Source organism: Corylus avellana, chromosome ca7 (genome assembly GCF_901000735.1).
Source record: "Corylus avellana chromosome ca7, CavTom2PMs-1.0".
NCBI classification, from domain to species: domain Eukaryota; kingdom Viridiplantae; phylum Streptophyta; class Magnoliopsida; order Fagales; family Betulaceae; genus Corylus; species Corylus avellana.
In genome coordinates this window covers 2,295,178-2,317,269 of record NC_081547.1, presented here as the reverse complement: position 1 = coordinate 2,317,269, position 22,092 = coordinate 2,295,178, and the positions used below count along the sequence as shown (strand labels likewise).

Sequence of the window (22,092 nt, the reverse complement as noted above, 5' to 3'; positions counted from 1 at the left end):
TTTTGACTCCATTATGGTCCTTTCTGAACCCACAAAAGGGCATCCAATCTCTCTCACTCTCCTCTACAATGGTAAATTTGGACCTTGAAAATCATCATATTCCCATCTCTATGGGGTCGGTCATCTTTCAATGGATTTGGAGTGTCTTAAACTTATGCCCAATTATCTCCTAATCTTCCAAGCCTGAAAGCCTGAAATCTACTATTATCAATGCCTCCCAAAGACACAACTTTGGACGTTATAGAAGACACGAATACTGTTTGTGTGGAGGAAACAGATGAAATCATACTTTATTATTCAAACAGTGCCAGCGCATATCCGTTCACTCGTAGGGCCTCTAATTGGGTGCATTAATTTAAGACAGTATAAGAAGCCCATTTTTTTAATGACATTTTCTCATCGTGATCATGTTTTCTGTTCCTCATTCTGACACTCACGCCATTGCCTACGTTTCTCTGATCCTACTAGTGTATTAATAATACTTGGGCATTACTTTTCTTCTCAAAACATAAATATTAATAATTCTTTTACAAATTAATGTGGTAAGGCATGAATTTATAAAGGGTTTGTAATCCTTAATTTTTTTTTTTTCTTTATTTTTTAATCAGGCCCTACTTTAGTTCCAGATAGGCAGCAAATGGGTGTGGGAATCTGATGCTTCCATTCCGGTTTTTGGTCAAATTATATTTCATTTTTGATTCTCTTCTTAAACGGAGAAAAGAGACACGATAATGGGACAGATTTGCGAGCTTCATCACAATTAAGAGTAAATAAAATAGTAACGGTTCAGAAGGGGCGATAATAAATCCTGTGTCAGTCATTTAAATTAACAACAATATCCCATCAAATATTGTACATTATTTTTCAAAATGAACGGTGTGGATGAAGCTCGTGATTCGTGAACAACAGCTTCTCTGATACACTAGATTGGCGGTGTTAACGATGTAGAAGGGAAGTAAAACCGACAGGTAGACGGAAAGAATGGCAAGTTTGCAGGCTAGTCCAAAGCAAAGCAAAGCGAAAGCAGAAAATCTAACCCCGAGATAGTAGTGTCGGTGCATTTACACGTGTTAGGTCTCCGACACATACACAAATTTAGGTGGGACCGACCGTAGCTCACGCCCCATCCCATTCATTTTCTCTTACACCAGAACCCCCCCACCGCAATTACCCCACTAATCAGGGGAACTATCTTTGGAACCATATTGCTCACAGGTCGGTGAGTCACGGGCCACGGTCACGGTCACGGCTGTGAAATGTAAAACCCTCGCTGCTAAATTTAGATTGGCGTAAAAGTTTCACATGCGGCCAGCAGCATTCTCATCTGCTCAATTAAAAGCGTTCCAACGCTCATAACGCTTGAAATGGTGTCGCCTGAGTTGGCGCAGCTCCACAACTCTTCTCCCATGGCTAAACCCTACGTACGGAACAAAGCTTCTTTCTCGCTCGCCGACAGTTTCCTCTTTCTCGGCGGAGCATTTGTCGCGCTTTTGCTTGTTTGGAGCCTCTCGTGCTTCACTGGCCCCAGCCCCAATCCCGACGGCATTTTCGGGCCGTTAGGCATAGGCGGCTCTCAATCCAAGTCCAGCGGTGATTCGCTAAATTGCGGTGGGGATGTTAACCGGCGCTACGACCCGGACGAGACGAACTTCTACGACGAACCGGAGATGAGCTACTCGATTGGGAAGCCGGTGAAGAACTGGGACGAGAAGCGGAGAGAGTGGCTGAAGCAGCATCCGTCGTTCGCCGCCGGAGCGCGTGACCGCGTTCTTATGTTAACTGGATCGCAGCCGTCGCCTTGTAAGAATCCCATCGGCGACCACTTGCTGCTGAGGTTCTTCAAGAACAAGGTTGATTACTGTCGGATCCACGGCTGCGATGTCTTCTACAACAACGCGTTGCTGCACCCGCAGATGGGCTCGTACTGGGCCAAGCTTCCCGTGGTCCGGGCCGCCATGCTGGCCCACCCGGAGGCCGAGTGGATCTGGTGGGTTGACTCGGACGCGCTGATCACCGACATGGATTTCAAGCTCCCACTGGACCGCTACAAGAATCACAACCTTATCGTTCACGGATGGGCCCACTTGATTTACGATGATAAGAGCTGGACGGGCCTGAACGCCGGAGTGTTCCTCATCAGGAACTGTCAGTGGTCCATGGACCTCGTGGACGTATGGGCCGGAATGGGCCCGCAGACCCCGGAATACAACAAGTGGGGCCAAATCCTCAGATCGACGTTCAAGGACAAGCTGTTCCCGGAGTCGGACGATCAGACGGGCCTGATTTACCTGATCTACAAAGAGAAATCAAAATGGGCGGACAAGATTTATCTAGAGGGCGAATACTACTTCGAGGGTTACTGGCACGAGATAGTGGGAACGCTGGATAACACGACGGAGAGGTACACGGATATGGAGAGAGAGGACGCCACGTTGAGGAGGCGGCACGCGGAGACAGTGAGCGAGCGATACGGTGCGTATAGGGAAGAGCGTCATCTGAAGGACGCCGGGAACGGAAAAGGTAGCTGGAGAAGGCCGTTCATCACGCACTTCACTGGGTGTCAGCCGTGCAGTGGGAACCACAATGAGATGTACCCCGGGAACTCGTGCTGGGATGGGATGCGAAAGGCATTCAATTTCGCGGACAATCAGGTGCTTCGCAACTTCGGTTTCATGCACCCGGATCCACTGGATTCCTCCATCTCCACAGTGCCGTTTGATTACCCTTGGTAAAACAAACGGCGTGGATTGTGTATTAAATCTAGAGTAGACTATGAAATGTAGCTTTTATCCCTTGCTCAAATTACTTACTTTAAAATTAGTACATGATTAAAGGATAATCTCCCTATGATGGGAGCATCATGTTTTGTTGGGTGTGTGGTCTTTTTATTTTAAAAGATATTTTATTAGGTTGTGGTGCTTTTTGCATTGCATGAACGGCCATAAACCTTAGCATTCAATGTGGGTACTGATTTATTTGTATGTATAAAATATAAATTGTTGATGAGAGAGAGTTACCGAAAATCTCTAGAGAGTTTCTGGTGTTAGCGGGAAAAAAGAAAATCCAAAGATGTGTACCCTGTTTATAGGAAACTCTAAATGAGAATGGTCCTGCCACGTGGTGGGGTAGTAGGCTGTTTGAGTGGGTTAGGTAATTTTTTTCCCCAACATAAATATTATCTCAATTTGTGATTGAGCAAGTACAAGCGGCTAAAACGTATTCAACATGTTTCACCTAAATTCCCTTGTCAATATCAAACCGAGCTTTCTTTCGGTCCTCTTTGACGACAAAGCCATTCTAGTTCTATATCCCCAAGTGGATGGTAATGACAATTTTTTCCACTTTCTAATTTCTTGTCATTGACATTATGGCATTACCCGTGTAAAAATTTGTTAAAAGGAAAATCTTATATTCTAACAACCCATATCCATGTCTGTCATCTGTCACATTTAATTCCGTAAACCATCAAGCATGAGGCTTGTCAATTATTTGTAGCATTTAATTCCGTAAACCATCCATCAAGCATGAGGCTGGTCAATTATTTGTAGTTTTTATTAAAGGACCAGTTATCGGTTGGAGTCTTTATCATTCATGAAAGTTCTGAACAAACAATACATGTGTCGGACTGGGGCAAAAGTGCGGTGAGGGGCACCTAGAGATCATTAATGCTCATGCCTTACTTAGCTATACGATGACTCTAAAATACTATTCATTTAATTAAACAAATCGAACACATTAATTTTAACTCGCTAATTGTCGAATTCTGCTGTAGCATTCAGCAATATGTAGACAACACTACAGGCTTAATAGGCTCTACAAGCATATTCAGTTTACTCTTTTTTTCATGAATCGATTGCTCTACAACAAAATGGAGCCTATAATTGAATTTAGCACCTCAAATGGGTATCCTGAAAATGGTTCTTCTACTTAGGTGGCAGTCCGCTTCTGCAGTAGCATTTGATAAATGTTAAAGCCTGTAAAATTTCAGGATCATACATCCAAATGGGTGCCTCATCTCTAGAATGCATAAGAATCTGACAGCTAAAACATGCACAAGTACATTTCCAGAGACATAAGATGCAGATATAGACCATACACATTGAAAACTACCAAACTACTGTTAATCCAAACTAGGTGGATGAAAAACACGTTGAATTTCAGACAGAAACTTTCAAGACACCATGGTATTGACATCATCTTCATCGCCATCTCCAGTTTCATTGTCTCCAGTTTCATTAATGTACTGGCTCTGAAACTCTATCAAGTACTGTGTTGATCTCTTCACATCCAAAAACAGGTGATAAACTCGGTTAATGTCTTCCATTTCCACAATCTTTCCCTTCCGCTTTAGGCAAGCCAATGAGGCAGCTGTGATGAGATGAATGGCATATCTCAATGATGTTTCCACACCAATTTTGGTCAGCAAACACCTTGCGTCTTCAGACATTTCCACATCTTCCTCTTGACATCTGATGTCCAAAATCTTGCGGATTTCATCTTCTGTGTAAGGTTGAGTTGTGATGATAAGTAGACGATCAAGGAGATCGATTGGAATCCCATGTGGGGATTTGTAATTTGTGCCTCGGATTGTAGTAATCCCTCGGTTCGTAGCGACAACTAATATAGGAGCCATCTCATTCTCCAAAGCACGATTCAGGAAAGAAAAGCATTCAATGTCAAGCATGTGCACCTCATCAATGAAGAGGACACCAGGTACAATCTCTGCCTTCCCTTCCTCCCTCCACTCTGCCACCTTTGTGTCAATTTGTTCCCTCACTTCTGCACGGATTTCACCAGTATCACCAGTGAAGAGAGCTAGAAATCCCTGTGTCCTGAAATTGATGGGTAAGACAATAAGTGATAGAAACAGTAAAGTACCCTGCAGCCTACAATGACCCAAATGCTACATAAAAAAAAAAATCTTGTAAAGGCAGCACCGAGTGTAAACAGAAACTGCAGACAAAATTCCTCTTCCAATTCATTTAAGAGGAAATATATCTGAACAATGAACAGAAATTCAACAAAGAAAGAAGTTCTGAACTTCTTTACACTGAAAGGTAAATGGATTACAATGGATGCTTTGATGGTATAAAGGGGATTACTATAGTATTATAAACCAACAATCCCATCAGCCAAATTCTCCAAACTCATTGCTTTCCTTCACAAATTTAATTCTAGGAATCTTAAGTTGGTGAGTGCTGTGCTTCTCCCAATTTGGACAAATGGTCCATAAATATGCTTTAGTACTAAAGGAAAGCAAGAGGGTGCAGAAATATGCATCCATGTATTCACATATTTCACTAGCCACAATCTATTTTACTTGGTAAGTTTATACTCATACCATGCTCGTCTTTCTCTTATGAGGACTATACATTTTCACACCTTCTGAAGTTTAGTATAATATCATTAGCATTTTCTTCAATATTTAGGTCGTGATATAGGGGTCAGGATAATCAACTAGTTTAGAAAATGAATCTTCAAACAGCAAGAATAACCAATTGATTGTGCATTCACCATGGTAAAACCAGTATGTAGTCCTGCACAATTTGATTAGGAATGTTTAGTCCAAAAAGCAATAGCATACTCAAGGGTAGTTAAGTTTTGTCCCAGACTCCCAGTTATAAGATAAGCCTGATCACTTCTCAAATGTACTGTATTTACTTCCAACTGATCAACAACATAATAAGTGGCCAAGTAGTCGAAGAGGCCCAGCAAGCTCCTCAAATATCTTACTGACTTAATAGGCATAGAACTAAGACTCAGTTCCAACTCAGCCAAAGAGAGTGTGTATATGCAAGTTCGTTTAGCTTTGTTCTACTGAAAATCAGTTCTCACTTAAAAAGAGCAGAGGCCTACGAAATGTTTCCACTCTCTCTATCCAAACCCCAGCGCATGGGTTAGTGATCTTATTGATGGTGACACCAAGTGGTGGAAGACTAATCTTGTTAAGGAGGTTTTCATGGAGGAAGAGGCGGCGAAGAGGATAAACTGCTTAGCTCGTCCGGGGTGAAAGCTCCTGGATTACCTGGTAACTGGTTTTGGCGAGAGGGGTCAGTTACCCGTAGGAGTTTGATTAACGGTGAGGATTGTTGTACAGTATGTGTTTGCGACGTGCAATTAATCTGAGTAAAGTTCTCCTACATTATCAAAAAAAAAAAAAAAAAAAGAGGCGGCGAAGAATTGCAGCATGGCGATTTGCCCAACCACACAAAGGGATAAAATTGTTTGGGTGGGTGCAAAAAATGGGAACTACTCAGTTCGTAGTGGATATCATCTAGCTAGGGAAAATAGCGTAATGGTTGAAGGGGAATCGTCAAACTCTTCCCAGCTCTCCCATCTTTGGAGAACATTTTGTTGCTGGAATAGCTACGGGATGGGATTAATGATGCTAAGTCTTTGCTCATGAATTTTTCTCAGTGGGTAATCAGCCATGTCAGGAGAGGTGCCAATGGGGTAGCTCACTGTTTGGCAAAGCAGGCTCTAGATTTAGGAGAGGATACTGAGTGGAGAGGGACAATCCCTCTTTGCACTTTGGACTGTCTTGTTAGAGCAATTTTTTCCACAGTAATGAGATGAGGGAATACCATTTCAAAAAAAAAAAAAGTAGGAGCACGGCAAACAAACTAACAGTGCAGCAAAACAAATCACTGGTGGTGGTGGCTGCAACAGACGCAATAGTAACACCAACAACAGCAACCAGAACCAGCCCTCAGGGATCCCCAACATACAGCAAAATAGTCTCAAAAACCACAGGAAATCCCATTTTAAAAGGAACAATTTATATACACATTCGAACAAATCTACCATGACCGACTTCCAAAAAACAAGATTCACTACATATATGAAGAAAAAATAAACACCCAACATCACGCTTATACTTCTAATAACACCAAAGCATAAAACTTTTCATAGACAAAACGAGAAAAAATCATCTTCTGCTTTTGAAGAACACCACATACCTGCTGTTGATTACATCGATCTCGTGAAGCGAGACGCAATGCACGACCTCCTTGCGCTTCTGGAGCTCCCCATCGGGGCACTGCACGAACTTGGTTTGAGGCCCCATGGCGTCGTAGTCCCTGGACCTTGAGAACGACCTCCCGAGCTTGGTGATCTTCCCGGAGGTCTTGTCGATGGCCACCACGTCTCCGCTCTGCACCTTCTCCTTCCCCAGCGCCTCAATCATCTTCGCGCCCAGGTCATACACTGTCTCCATCTCCGTCGACTTCAGGGTCAGCTTTCCGGTCTTGGAGGCAGCGCCGGCGACTGCGGGCCGATCGATCTGGATCTCCACGACCTCTCCCTCAATGACCTCGGTCTCCTCTTTGATGCGCACGCCGATGGCCTTGCGGAAGGCCTGGGTTAGGGCTTCGGTCTTCGACATCTCCAGCGAGAAGAGCTCGCTGCCGGCGAGCATGGCGAATGGGGTCTCGAGGCCAAGCGACTTGGCCAGACCCATGGCGATGGCGGTCTTGCCGGTACCGGGCTGGCCAGCCAGGAGGACGGCCCGTCCGGCAATCTTGCCCTCTTTGATCATCTGGAGGATGACACCGGCAGCCTTGCGGGCTGCAGTCTGGCCCACCATGCCATCTGAGACTTGGCGGGGCTCGAGCGCCGAGTCCAGACCCAGACCGCGGATGTGGGAGTGTGCTCCTATGCGCTCTATCCGCGTTAGATCTCGGCTCTCTGAGAGTTTCAGCTCCGCCATGGCTCTTCCGTATAACGGTGGTGGTGGGAGACAAGTGGTCGGAGAGGGAAAGAGGGAGTGTTAGGGTTTAGGGTTTTCTAGATTTTGAATGTGAAGCCAATCTTTCTTCTCTTTTACTACACTGAGCTGCCCCTGCCAAATGTCACGTGCCGTTTTTTCATTTCTAACCAAACATTAATATACACATTCTAACCATCATATTTTTTATATTTTCAAGTATATATTCCCTAACCTAACAATGCTAACATTAAAAATTACAATTAAATTCAAAATTTAATAGTAATTTATCGAAAATTCAATGTTTATTTTTAATGTTACATCGAAAAATATTCACTTTGTAATGTAGAGGTATTAATAGCGTGTGTAACAATTGAATAATTTTAGAAGGCCTACTTGTATCGTACTAAGAATAACGTGGCTATTAAAATTCTCCTTTGATCAAAATTTAATAATGATCAATCACAAGCTCAATAGTGATTTTAATAGCAACATCATTCTTAGTAGGACACAAGTAGAATACAGGTAAGCCAACTAAAATTACTCGTAACAATTTCTCAAATGTGAAGTATTTTTTTCTTCTTTTACTTTTTTTAAACAAGGTGTTATGATGTAGTTGTTTAGAGAAGGAAGCTACTTCTTCAAATAAATTATACAGTAACCTTCCTTATCCTTCCTATATACTATTTAAATATTTTTTTTCAAATAAACACTAGGTAAAAGAAAAAGTAAAATTGAAAACAATTTAAATATTATTTCAAATAAATTCTAGAACAAAAAAAAAAAAGAACAATTTTTTTTTATTATTATTAAAATAATGATAAGGGAAGCAAAAGCCCTATATCTAGAATAACACTTCTGGTTCCCTTGGTTTAGGAAATACCAAGGAATCTGTTAAATGAACTTTTTTAATGAGTTTTTCCTACATTTTTTTTTTTTTTTTTAAAAAAAAAAAAAGAAATTTAAAGAGTTTATTACTTAAGCTCTTAATTTTTTTTAAACATAAAAATAAAATAAAAAGGGGGAATGAAAAAACCTTAACAAACAATTTCTTTTTGTTAAGTAAAAACAATTCCTCATAAAACATTCACAAAAACAAAAACAATAATCAAAGCTAATTGATAATGTAAGTTATGTGAATGTTCCCCATTTTACAAGAAAAGAAGCATCAAAATAAACGAGGACTTTTAGCAGTGTCTCTGTCTCACGCAAGTACTCACATTTCAACCTTTCAACATTCAATGGTATTCACCTAAAACCTGCACTGGCGGTTCCATTGGGCAGCCGCGGCTCCTATGACTTCACCCTATGCAGATTTCACCATGGCAACACGATTTCAGGTGGAGGTGGAAGCCACGTCCTCAGCACATGGCTGATCATTTTGATTGCAATTCTCCATATTAGATGACTTCAATCTTCCATTTGCCAGCCTTTTAGCCATCCTTCTGTACTTCAGTTTTTTTTTGTTAGCAGAAGCAGCCTCCTCTCCTAAACAAATACATAACAGAAGGGGGCCCGCTTTTCTCAGGCACCTAAAACAATTGAATATGACATTAAGTTTCTGTGCGTACGTGGATCTTCACCTGAGTTGTCAGCTGTAGCATCAACTTTCTTCTCAGCGTCATTAAGTCGAACACCTGGAGGTTCTGTCTCAACATCACCACCTCCACCTCCACCGCTACAGTCACCAGCTTCACTTTCACCTGTTGAATGTAACAACGGCCCAATAATATTTCCGCGGCGGGATGCATCCTCCTTGAGCTTCTTCTTGCCTTCACCAGAGTTGTCAGCTGTAGCATCAACTTTCTTCTCAGCGGCATTACGTCGAGTATCGGGAAGTTCTGTCTCAACATCACCACCTCCACAGCCACAGTTACCAGCTTCACTTTCACTTGTTAAAGGTAGCAACGGCCCAGTAGTATTTCCGCGGCGGGATGCGTCCTCCTTGAGCTTCTTCTTGCGAAGCTTCTTCTTTTGAGCCCTCGGCAGCTTCCTCCGAGGCCCGGATTCTCCATCTGTATCATCGCATGCAGAGCAGCCACTCTCTTCCAAATCGTCTGCATTTCACTCAATTGGTCAAATTACTGACTGCGAATAATTTACATATTAAAATAGTTCACATATTGAAGCCTGGAATAAGATCCATATCGAAGTCTTCCCGTAATATGTTCACCGGTTCGTTTTCCTCCTCCCCGGTGGTTGGGGAAAGAGCATGTTGACGACGGCTTCATTGAACCTGCGTCGTTTTTCTTCTCGGCGCATTGTTTTGAAATACATAGAAAGGCTCAAAGGGACAGCTGAATATCAATTTTAGTGCTCAAAAAGCTGTTTTGTGGGAAACCGGAACGATTCTGTTAGACAGTTACGGCCCAAATACTACTAGCCACACACTCTCTCTCACACACAACCTTACCAAAGACAACGACTGCTACAGACGAAGAAAATTCCTGGGAAATCAAGACAAATGGACAAAGAATCGTCGAACGGTCGAAAGAGGAAGAAGCAGGAGGACTTGGTGAGAGCGGCGGAAATCGAATGAAGAGGAAGGGAAATCAGTAAGACGAGGAGTGAATTTTTCGATCAAAATGTTTTGATTTTCTGGTTGATTCGATTTCGTGGAATTAGTTCATCATTGTATTTGGTGAATGAATATGTAAGACTAAGAGAGAAAACCCGAAATTCTCATGTCAATTTTGGGTGTAAGAAGATGCATCTAAAGTGTTTGACAAAACGTACGCATGAAATTTTACCTTTGATTTGGTAATCTTGATTGCCGCATTGGATCTGGTCGATGTTGAACTTGTTTGAGGAGTTGAATTCAAAACGACGTTGAATAGAACGTCGACGACGTGATGTTGATTCTCTCTGCCTTTTCGATCTTTTTTGCATAGCAAGTGTTGTAAGTATCATCAGCAAATCTTCATCAGAGTCTGACGGATAAAGCATTTGGAGCCGGCGAAATGAAGAGAGACCCATTTTGCGAAATAGCAAGTTTTTGAGGTGAAAGGAAAAGTGAAGCGTTAATAGCGTATACATAGTTCCGACTCCTATGTATATTGAAAGCACGCGATTATTGGAAAAATGTTGGAATATATTTTATTAAAACAACTTTTCCCTCCATTTCAACATTTTCAACTTTCACTCCACTTATGTTTTTAATTTCAAAAAAATAAAATTACGTTGATTTGTAATAAGCTCCATCAAGTATAATAATATTATGAGAGTTTCCTTTAGAATGCAACAATAACAAACAAATTCGTGCGGTCAACCTTCATCTTAAATCTTGATAGATTTCATTAGTCTCCCTGTAAAATTCAATTACATAATGACACATGTCACTCATAATAAATAATATCTAAATATATAAAATATAAATATGACTTATGGCTAGGGGTTAAAGACTTAAAGGCCAACCAAGATTGATTATATATATATATATATATATATATATATATGAGTGATGATACAGTTTACGCCGGCGTGCATCAACAGCGTAAATTTTTTTTATTATTATTATTATTTTTTTTTAAAAAAAAAAAAAAAAAATTCAACGGCGTGCATCCTTGATGCACACCGGTAATAATATCATCACTATATATATATATATATATATATATATATATATAAACGAATGAAAAAAGGGTTACAATGAGAGATCTTTCCCATTCTAAATCCAAATGAAAAAAAGAATAGGAAAACAATTGGTAATGCTTCCGAACATTAGGTTAGAAATGAATCATCAATCTAACAAATATGCTCAAATATTAGCACGTTTAGAAACTGCACTAACTTTTCAGCTATAAAAAGATAGTAAGAAAAAGTTGATATCTAAAATAATTGAGGCAAAGTTCCAATCCTTAAAGAGATTCGGATTTTGAATGGTTAAAATGATGTTGATTGCATCCCTTTCTAGAGTGCATTAATTTCAGTAGAGTCTGTCTCTATGATGTTTATGGCCTGAGGTAGAGCACTCAATTGGGCTATGGTGGCCCCATTTCACCTTTACCAGCCCTAGGGGAACTCCAAATACAGGCCTATTTTGCTATTTGGATGGCTAAAATAGAGAAACCATTGCTAGAGATGCACTGAGATTTTTTTTCCTTTTGATCAAATAATACAAACAAACCAAGAAGAAAAGCAGCAACTACAAAGGAACAAAACAAAGAAAAGAAAAAGATAAGGGGGCAACATGGTAACAAGCACATCATGGTCACTTAAGTGGAAATTATTAGCAATTTCAAGCACATCTGCTATCTGGAGCTGGTATCAAAAAGTGTTTACAGTGGTGCTTGAGAAATCCACCTTTTGAACATGGCATAGCATTCCTTCGGCCTGTACTCCGGGGCTGTGTGACCTCCCCCCTGCACAAGCCATACTAACTAAAATTCCACTCACTTTCACTCAGCATGACATTTATTCTAGAATAGCATTCTTACCTTTACAGTCGCATATGTGAGGTGGTTTGAGTACCCCCCCTGTGAATCTGCATAAAAATGACAAGAGTCACAACTTGTAATAGAACCCTAAATTGTTAAGCACATCTGTGTAACATACTGCCTACCCCACAACTTGAAGGTCTACCAGCCATGGCCGCCACTCATCAACAATGGACAAATTTAGAGATTTGATCCACAATTGGGTTCCCAAGTATGGAATACTCATGTCATGATCACCACTGCACAACAGGTATATATGGTATTAGCACTCAGTTTTGACTTGCCCAACTTAATCTTCTTAATTTGACAAGCCATATAGAATATTGCACCCACTTATAACTATGGGTGACAATTCGTGTTCGTGTGTTGGGTTTAGGTCATGTCGAGGTATAGATATAAGATTATATAAGCCAACCCGAATCTGACTTATTTAATCAAATAGTTTAGACCTCTTAATCTTAAGATGACTAACCCATTTGACACATGGGTATAAGATTATATAAGTCAACCCTAACCCTGTCTATTTTAACCTTAACTCGCTAATTTCATATTAAGTTCATATAAAGTTTGCAGGTCATGTCAAAAATTGTCAGCTCTACTTATACCATCTCATTTGTTCTTTTGTTGTTTGGTGCTGCTTGTAAATAGAACATGGAGTAATGGGCCGATAGATATGTGAACAAACCTGTATATGAGAGCTCAGTAACCTTTGGTGTTTAGATAAAAATGATAGCTTACAGAGCTCTCAACATCCCTCTGGTAAGGTAAGTGTTTGTTACATCGTATCCATACACTTACTGTTCCCTGATTTTCATAATAAAAAACAATAGTAGTAAGGGAACATGTTATATCAATATCTTTCTTTTGAGGAAAGCATGTCTTACCTTTCTCACATAAAGTGCTCTCTTGACACTTTTATTATTTGCCCATATGTTGCAAAGAAATCATTATAGTTCTGTAACATATTATCACAAACACTAAACAGACCAACGAGAAGAGAAAGGTGAGGGTTTACTCTACACCCAAATTGACGAAATTCAGGTTTATAGGACTCTCCATATCTTTCTAGAAGATATCTCCGATTTTCAGCAATCTTATTCAATGGATGAAACTTGGGAGGGCACTTAGGCTCCAAGATGTGCCCATTGTTTATCCCTTCAGTACACTATATAAGCAAAAAAATCTAATCAATAATGCAGACAAAATAGTGTGAATGGTCTTTGTCAGAATGGAAAACAGTGGGTGGTCTAGTTACCTTTGAGATAGCTTGAAGATCATTTGAACACTGTATATTGCTAGGGTCTATCTCTATGTACTCACCTTTGCAACTCCTTTTAGCCTTCTGAGAATAAGGCAAAATGACTGTAACTTTTTACAGTGAAATATGCAGAGTTAAGGCAATTGGTGGTAAAGGAAAACAAAAAAGTTGCAGGCAATGAATTTTTACGTTGGACTAGGAATTCTACAAGTAGGGATGTTACTAAATAACCTTGTAAAGCTCATCAGGAATGATTCCCATACGAGGAGCAAATGGAACTTTTGAATTGTCATCAAATTTTGAATCAGTTACCGAATTACCAAGCAAGTAACCCTGAAACGGTTTTTAGAACGTTACTAGGATAAGTAATGCTAGAAACAACATTTTTATCTGACAACTATCTCATAAAGTTGATTTGGTAGTCTCAACTAACCTTTGGATTTGTCCTTGTTAAAAAATAAAAAAATAAAAATCTAAAGGTTAATTGAGACTACTACATCAACATTATAGGATAGTTGCAAAATAAAATTGTAGTTTATGATATTTCTCTTACTAGAATAGCAAGAATGTAGCAATGTAATTGAGGAATTGGTATTAGATCACGTACTTTAAGATTGAGTAGTGGTTCATACCCAGCTTCAATACCTGCAACATCAAAATTAATTGGAGATTTTTGTAATCAAGAGAAGCTATGGAGGCATTCAAAGAAGGATAAGTTTATCATTACCATCTTATATCTTTTGAACAATAATCGGAACGAGTATGCTGCAATATGAGTCACCACCAATATATAGGGGATTTGCAATGAAATTGGGATGACTGAGCAACCATTGCTCCGAAATTATGGGCATAAGAGAGAATTTATAAACCACAGAGTTAATGTTAGACCTATAACTTTCATACAACTTATTTTGAAACGTGTCTGCATGTGATTGGATGATATCAATTTTTTTTATTGTCTGGCATGACTCCAATCACGTAGTGACCCATGCCTACAAAGTATAAAAGAATCATAAAGGAGTTGTTGGTGTATTTGAGAATTCTAATTGCACCATCATTATTTGGACAACACATAATGGTAAAGAAGAACCAAATACTAGGCATGCCAAATTTCACATCACCAAGTTATCAATTGTTATTCTTATTTTAATTAGCGTTTGTATGGAGCAATATTATAAATCACATTTTTATTTCACTTTGTGATGCGGCATTCTCAATTCGCCCTTGATTTTTTATTTTATTATTTATTTTTTAACGGGGCTTGATTGAAAATGCCACATTAGTAAAGTGTATAAAAGTGTTGTTTCTAGTATTTATCCTTTGTGTGAACTGGAACGTGATTGAGGTTGATGTTGTACCTTTCTCAAAAAATCATAACCTTGATTGGCATGTATTGTATCTGTGGACTTGGAACCTTGCATGCTCGTTGAATATGAGAATCCAGTGACAACAGGCGAATCTACAAAAATTATACTGGCAGCCTAGGTATGTTTCACAATTATCCAATAAACGATGTCAGGAAAGGGGAAGAAGAAGAATCTGCAAGCAAGCACAAAGTCAATAAATTGCGTGCATCTACCTTAGTCCATGAGTATGGATTCAATGCCAAAGTTGGTAGGCTGCCATTGTACTCCACCATGTTGAACTGTAAAGGACCTAAAGAAGACAAAATAACATGTTTAAACGCCAACTGGAGACTCAGTTAGGATGAAGACATGGCAGCAGTGTCAAGGAACTAGTAGAGCTGCATTATAAATGGTGTTCTTTGTTGTTGCAGCCCTACAATTGGGGTGTCTGGATTGCATGCAGAGAGGGGTTACCCTACACAGAGGGGGGCTAAGAATGAATAATCAATATACAAATTTGATGGTATCTCATTATAAACACATAAAAAAATAAAAAAATAAACAACCTATCTCAAAAGCAAGTCCAGAGATGGCAGAGCATCCAGGGCCACCAGTGAACCAGAGCATAAGGGGATCCTCTCTGGGGTTCCCTTCAGATTCCATAAAGTAGTAGAAGAATTGCACATCTTCCTTCTCACCCACCCCGATGTATCTGCTTACATGCATTTAGAATCTTTCTTTAATTTTGAATATGAATCTTTCAAAGACATCATAATGATATATACTCACCCAGTTTCAAGCTTGAAGGGCAGAGAACCAGAAAATCCCGGCAGAGACTTGATAATGGAGAAAGGAACCGCAGGGTTTGGGAGAAGCATGAGAAGGATCAATTGGAGACATACAAACCTGAAATAGGTGGCTGCTGCCATTTTTGTAAGTTGCTTTCTCTTGGTGTACACTACTAGTAATATATGAAGCCCCTCACTAGAGTTTGCATGGCTGTCCAGCTGCTCAGAGTGTCCATTTGTTAGCTAATTTTTGTCGCATGTTAGCAAGGTGGTACATGGATCAACGACCACATGGGCTCCTTTATGCCCTCTTGTTAAACTAAATCATCACTTATCTTATTATCCTATTAAGCGAGTGATTAGTTCACTGGAGAATTATGTAACAAGATGCATCTAAAGTGTTTGACAGAATGTACGCATGAAATTTTACGTTTGATTTTGGAATCTTGATTGCTGCATTTGATCTGGTCGATGTTGAACTTGCTTGAGGAGTTGAATTCAAAACGACGTTGAATTGAACGACGACGACGTGATGTTGATTCTCTCCGAGCTTCATAGAGTATGCAAATTTAACAAATCAATTCTTACTATTAACTTTCTTCAAAATCTTGACAGGCTTCATTGTCACGTCAGATTAAATTATATAACCACACATGTCACTCATAATAAATAATATATAAATTATAAATTATATAATATAAAAAAAAAATATGTTAGTTTTAAATTCTAAATTTATGAAAATTAAAACCAAAACTATATTTTAATTTAAAACTAAAAGTTACTTTTTCCATTTGAAAAATTGAAATAAATAATAAAAATAAAATAAATTTGACAAAATTTATATTATAAAATATTTTATTAGAGTTGAAAAATAATTAAAAAGTAAGATGAATGTTTGTATTGAAATAAGTAGATAGTCAAAAAATAAAAAAGTAACTTTTAAGACAAAATTTACCTAAACATTAGTTAATTAGTACGATTTTAACTTGTGGTAATTTCATTCTGAATGTTTACTTTCGAAGGAGCACCTCAACTAATCCTCCACATCTCCAGTTTCTTCAGGTTCTCTCTCTGATTCAAAAATGAAGGATTTTTTTTTTCTTTTTCTTTGATCTTCAATGTAAATTAATTCTTGCATATGTATCTCAATTCTTGCATAACTTTTCTAGATCGGATCGAGATTTTAATTATCCTGCTTCTTCCTGTTGATTGTTCTGGATAAACTTAAGAATGGTTTTTGGGTCTTGATTCCAGTCTCCATTATCCCATGTTTGGATGCTGAGAAGTCAAAATAGGTGTGTTAGGCTCATTTGGGTGCACGTTTTGAATTGTCTTCAAAGATGTTATTTTATTTGCCTTTATGACATTTCCTACTTGGGTGTTATTTTTGCATGAATGATGTGGTAATTCATAAGTAGAAGCTGAACTAAATTCTAGGTTCTGATCGTTCTTGTTTGGTTGAATTGGAAATTTTTTTTATGTTTATGGATTCTAATCATTCTATGAGCTGGTTAGGGACTAGTGGTTTATTTATGGATCAAATGGCTGTTGGGAAAAGAATGTTTGAAAATATTATCGATGGAAAGATATATAATATTTAAAGAAAGTAGAGAAAATAATAGAGAGAGTTTTGAAGGAATGTCTAATGAAAAATTAAGTAGGTGAAGTAGAGAATTTTGCTTTTTGGATAGCTAAAATAGAGAAACCATTGCTACAGATGATCTGAGATTTTTGTTTTCTGAGCAAATAATACAAACAAACAAAACAGGAAGAAAAGCAGCAACTACAAAGGAACAAAACAAAGAAAAGAAAAAGATAAGGGGGCAACATGGTAACAAGCACATCATGGTCACTTAAGTGGAAATTATTAGCAATTTCAAGCACATCTGCTATCTGGAGCTGGTACCAAAAAGTGTTTACAGTGGTGCTTGAGAAGTCCACCTTTTGAACATGGCATAGCATTCCTTAGGTCTGTACTCTGGGGCTGTGTGACCTCCTCCCTGCACAAGCCATACTAACTAAAATTCCACTCACTTTCACTCGGCTTGACATTTATTCTAGAATAGCATTCTTACCTTTACAGTCGCATATGTGAGGTGGTTTGAGTACCCCCTTGTGAATCTGCATAAAAACGACAACAGTCACAACTTGTAATAGAACCCTAAATTGTTAAGCACATCTGTGTAACATACTGCCTACCCCGCAACTTGAAGATCTACCAGCCATGGCCGCCACTCATCAACAATGGACAAATTTAGAGATTTGATCCACAATTGGGTTCCCAAGTATGGAATATACATGTCATGATCACCGCTGCAGAACAGGTGTGTATAGTATTAGGCTATTAGCACTCAGTTTTGACTTGCCCAACTTAATCTTCTTAATTTGAGTTGCCAATTAGAATATTGCACTCACTTCTAACTAAGGGTGACAATTCGTGTTCTTGTGTTGGATTTAAGTCATGTTGAGGTATACGTATAAGACTATATAGGCTAACCCTAGCCCGACCTATTTAATCAAACGGGTTAGACCTCTTAACTTTAACGCGCTAACTTCATGTTAAGTTTATATCAGATTTGCACGTCATGTAAAAAATTATTAGTCCTCAGGTCAGGTTCGGGTCGTGTCAACATATGGATATAAAACTATATAGGTTAACTCTAACTCGGCCCATTTTAACTCTAACTTATTAATTACGTGTTGGGTTCATGTCGGGTTTGTAAGCCCTACTTATGACATCTCATTTGTCCTGTTGCAGTTTGGTGCTGCTTGCAAATAGAACATGGAGTAATGGGCAGATAGGTATGTGATCAAACCTGTATATAAGAGCTCGATAACCTTTGCTGTTGAGATAAAAATGATAGCTTACAGTACTCTCAACATCCTTCTGGTAAGGTAAGTGTTTGTTACATCGTATCCATACACCTATTGTTCCCTGATTTTCATAGTCAAAAACAATAGTAAGGGAACATCCTATATGAATATCTTTCTTTTGAGGAAAGCATGTCTTACCTTTCTCACATAAAGTGCTCTCTGGACACTTTTATTATTTGCCCATATGTTGCAGAGAAAATCGTTATAGTTCTGTAATATTAGGCAATCAGTAATTCATATCATCACAAATACTAAACAGACCTATGATAAGAGAAAGGCGAGGGTTTACTCTACACCCAAATTGATGAAATTCAGGTTTATAGGACTCTCCATATCTTTCTATAAGATATCTTCGATTTTCAGCGATCTTATTCAATGGATGAAACTGGGGAGGGCACCTAGGCTCCAAGATGTGCGCATGGTTTAACCCTTCAGTGCACTATATAAGCAAAAAATCTAATCAATAATGCAGACACAATAGTGTGAATGGTCTTTGTCAGAATGGAAAACAGTGGGTGGTCTAGTTACCTTTGAGATAGCTTGAAGATCATTTGAACACTGTATGTTGCTGGGGTCTATCTCTATGTACTCACCTTTGCAACTCCTTTTAGCCTTCTGAGAATAAGGCAAAATGACTGACACTTTTTACAGTGAAATGTGCAGAGTTAAGGCAATTAGTGACAAAGGAAAACAAAAAGGTTGTAGGCGATGGATTTTTAAGTTGCACTCGGAATTCTACAAGTAGGGATGTTACCAAATAACCTTGTAAAGCTCATCAGGAATGATTGCCATACGATGAGCAAATGGAACTTTTGAATGGTCATCAAATTTTCGATCAGTTGCTGGATTACCAAGCACATAACCCTGAAATAGTTTTTAGAACGTTACTGAGATGAGTAATGCTAAAAATTACATTTTTATCTAACAACTAATTCGTAATGCTGATGTGGTAATCTTAACCAACCTTTGGATTTGTCCTTGTTAAAAAAAGAAAAAAAATCCAAGGGTTAATTGAGACTACAACATCAACATTATATGACAGTTGTGAAATAAAAATTTGGTTTTTAATATTTCTCTTATTGGAATAGCAAGAATCTGGAATTGGTATTAGATCACGTACTTTAAGATTGAGCAATGGTTTGTACCCTGCTTCAATACCTGCAAAATCATAATTAATTGGAGATTTTTGTAATCAAGAGAAGCAATGGAGGCATTCAAAGAAGGATATGTTTATCATTACCATTTGATATTTTTTGAACAATGATCGGAACGAGCATGCCACAATATGACTCACCACCGATATATAGGGGATTAGCAATGAAATTGGGATGACTAAGCAACCACTGCTTAACAAGGCCGAAATTATGGGCATAAGGGAGAATTTATAGACTACAAAATTAATGTTAGACGTACAACTTTTATAAAATTTATTTTGACATGTGTCAGCATGTGATTTGATAGTGTTACTTTTTTTTTTTACTGGCTAGCATGACTCCAATCACATATTGACTCGTGCCTACAGAGTATAAAAGAATTGTAAAGGAGTTGTTGGTGTATTTGAGAATTCTAATTGCACCATATGGACAAACATAATGGTAAAGAAGAATCAAATACTAGGCATGTCAAATTTCACATCACCAAGTTATCAATTATTATTCCTATTTTACTTGGCATTTGTAAGAAGCAATATTATAAATCACATTTTTATCTCACTTTGTTGATGTGGCATGGCCAATTACTCCTTAATTTTTAATTTTTTAACGGGCTTGACAGTGCCAAATTAGTAAAGTGGATAAAGTAAATAAAAATGTGGTTTCTAGTATTTATTCTTTGTATGAAATGGAACGTGATTGAGGTTGATGTTGCACCTTTCTCAAAAAATCATAACCTCGATTGGCATGTATTGTATCTGAGGACTTGGAACCTTCCATGCTCGTTGAATATGAGAATCCAGTGCCAACAGGTGAATCTACAAAAATTATACTGGCAACCTAGGTATGTTTCACAATTATCCAATCAACAATGTCAGGAAAAGGGAAGAAGGAGAATCTGCAAGCAAGCACAAAGTCAATAAATTGCGTGCATCTACCTTAGTCCATGAGTATGGATTCAATGCCAAAGTTGGTAGGCTGCCATTGTACTCCACCAAGTTGAACTGTAAAGGACCTAAAGAAGAAAAAGGCATGTAAATAACATGTTCAAACGCCCACCGGAGACTCAATTAGGATGAAGACATGGCAGCAGTATCAAGGAACTAGTAGAGCTGCATTATAAATGGTGTTCTTTGTTGTTGCAGCCCTATAATTGGGGTGTCTGGACAAAGAGGGGTTACCCAATAGAGAGGCGGGATAAGAGCCTAAGAATGAAGAATTAATATACATATTTGATGGTATCTCATTATAAAGAAATGAAAAAACAACCTATCTCAAAAGCAAGTCCAGAGATGGCAGAGCAGCCAGGGCCACCAGTGAACCAGAGCATAAGGGGATCCTCTCTGGGGTTCCCTTCAGATTCAATAAAGTAGTAGAAGAATTGCACATCTTCCTTCTCACCCACCCCGATGTATCTGCTTACATGCATTTAGAATCTTTCTTTGATTTTGAATATGAATCTTTCAAAGACAGCATAATGATATATATACTCACCCAGTTTCAAGCTTGAAGGGCAGAGAACCAGAAAATCCCGGCAGAGACTTGATAATGGAGAAAGGAACCGCAGGGTTTGGGAGAAGCATGAGAAGGATCAATTGGAAACATACAAACCTGAAATAGGTGGCTGCTGCCATTTTGTAAGTTGCTTTCTCTTGGTGTACACTTGTAGGAATATATGAAGCCCCTCACTAGAGTTTGCATGGCTGTCCAGGTGCCCAAGAGTGTCCATTTGTTAACTAATTTTTGTCGCATGTTAGCAAGGTGGTACACGGATCAACGACCACGTGGGCTCCTTTAAGTTGCCTTTTGTTAAACTAAATCTTCCCTTGTCCTATTGTCCTATTAAGCCAAATATTATAGGGTAATTGTCCAGATACTATTTATAAATTACTAATTATTTTAAAAGTTTAAGTTGATAAGAAAAAATATATATATAATATATTTTATGACTTATCGTAGGAATTAAGGTCCCCAACAAGGCATCCCTAAAGAGGGAATCGGGATTCCCTGCAATAGTTAGGGAATTGTCCATCATTTTTTTTTTTTTAAATCTTAGCCATTGAATCTCATCCAATGTTCTACAAGCCGCCACGTGTCCCACTAATTAAAAAATAATATTTTATTATTTAAATTTTTTTAAAAAAATATAAAACAGAATAATAAATTTTTTTTTTAAAAAAAAAGCCCTCTAACCCACTCCTGGCCGACAGTGGCCTCTCCACCGTGATTAGGGTTCACTTACTTGGGGTAAGTGGGCCTTATAGCCAGCTTATCGGCAGCTTCAATTGTAGAGCAATTCGTGCACTTCAATTGTAGAGGATCTTGTAATGAAGGGCATGAGTTCAAATGGCATCTCGGAGGAGATGATATCTCATTGTTTTTGGAACATAATCCTCTCTAATTCATTTTGGATTGAAAAATGTGTAGTTAATGGTCAGGATCTCTTTAAAAAAATCATGAGGCCATAAATAGGACACCTGTCTCATTAATAAAAAAATAATAATAAAATATTATATATTTTAAAAACAAAATTA

The 22,092-nt window shown here is 38.6% G+C and overlaps 4 protein-coding genes across 6 annotated transcripts; 1 reads left to right on the top strand and 3 right to left on the bottom strand.

Moving 5' to 3' along the window:
* The first annotated feature begins 1,146 nt into the window (after nucleotides 1–1,146).
* LOC132188267 (putative glycosyltransferase 7) lies at nucleotides 1,147–2,908 on the top strand. The gene has a single exon (XM_059602687.1). The coding sequence runs from the start codon at nucleotides 1,365–1,367 to the stop codon at nucleotides 2,730–2,732; it is 1,368 nt and encodes a 455-aa protein (XP_059458670.1). The 5' UTR covers nucleotides 1,147–1,364; the 3' UTR covers nucleotides 2,733–2,908.
* Nucleotides 2,909–3,993: 1,085 nt separating this feature from the next.
* On the bottom strand, nucleotides 3,994–7,832 carry LOC132186882 (uncharacterized). The gene is made up of 2 exons (XM_059600992.1): nucleotides 6,960–7,832; nucleotides 3,994–4,832 (listed from the first exon to the last, which is right to left on the bottom strand). The coding sequence occupies exons 1-2, from the start codon at nucleotides 7,706–7,708 to the stop codon at nucleotides 4,172–4,174; spliced, it is 1,410 nt and encodes a 469-aa protein (XP_059456975.1). The 5' UTR covers nucleotides 7,709–7,832; the 3' UTR covers nucleotides 3,994–4,171.
* A 2,738-nt stretch (nucleotides 7,833–10,570) lies between these two features.
* LOC132186658 (serine carboxypeptidase-like 7) lies at nucleotides 10,571–21,250 on the bottom strand. 3 transcript variants are annotated; one of them, XM_059600647.1, is made up of 15 exons: nucleotides 21,053–21,250; nucleotides 20,828–20,973; nucleotides 20,497–20,573; nucleotides 20,276–20,398; nucleotides 19,648–19,750; nucleotides 19,528–19,565; nucleotides 19,170–19,271; nucleotides 18,936–19,022; nucleotides 18,697–18,846; nucleotides 18,546–18,617; nucleotides 18,350–18,468; nucleotides 17,733–17,846; nucleotides 17,609–17,654; nucleotides 12,008–12,066; nucleotides 10,571–10,635 (listed from the first exon to the last, which is right to left on the bottom strand). In XM_059600647.1, the coding sequence occupies exons 1-15, from the start codon at nucleotides 21,190–21,192 to the stop codon at nucleotides 10,629–10,631; spliced, it is 1,383 nt and encodes a 460-aa protein (XP_059456630.1). In that variant the 5' UTR covers nucleotides 21,193–21,250; the 3' UTR covers nucleotides 10,571–10,628. The 3 variants fall into 3 exon arrangements, with proteins under 3 accessions (XP_059456630.1, XP_059456628.1, XP_059456629.1); XM_059600645.1 differs by lacking the exons at nucleotides 10,571–10,635; nucleotides 12,008–12,066 and adding an exon at nucleotides 17,264–17,533; XM_059600646.1 differs by lacking the exons at nucleotides 10,571–10,635; nucleotides 12,008–12,066 and adding an exon at nucleotides 17,264–17,533 and having other exon boundaries at nucleotides 18,936–19,019.
* Nucleotides 13,715–15,673, bottom strand: LOC132186659 (serine carboxypeptidase-like 1). Its single transcript, XM_059600648.1, has 6 exons — nucleotides 15,535–15,673; nucleotides 15,312–15,457; nucleotides 14,979–15,055; nucleotides 14,127–14,880; nucleotides 14,007–14,044; nucleotides 13,715–13,732 (listed from the first exon to the last, which is right to left on the bottom strand). The coding sequence occupies exons 1-4, from the start codon at nucleotides 15,621–15,623 to the stop codon at nucleotides 14,713–14,715; spliced, it is 480 nt and encodes a 159-aa protein (XP_059456631.1). The 5' UTR covers nucleotides 15,624–15,673; the 3' UTR covers nucleotides 13,715–13,732; nucleotides 14,007–14,044; nucleotides 14,127–14,712.
* Nucleotides 21,251–22,092: the final 842 nt, after the last annotated feature.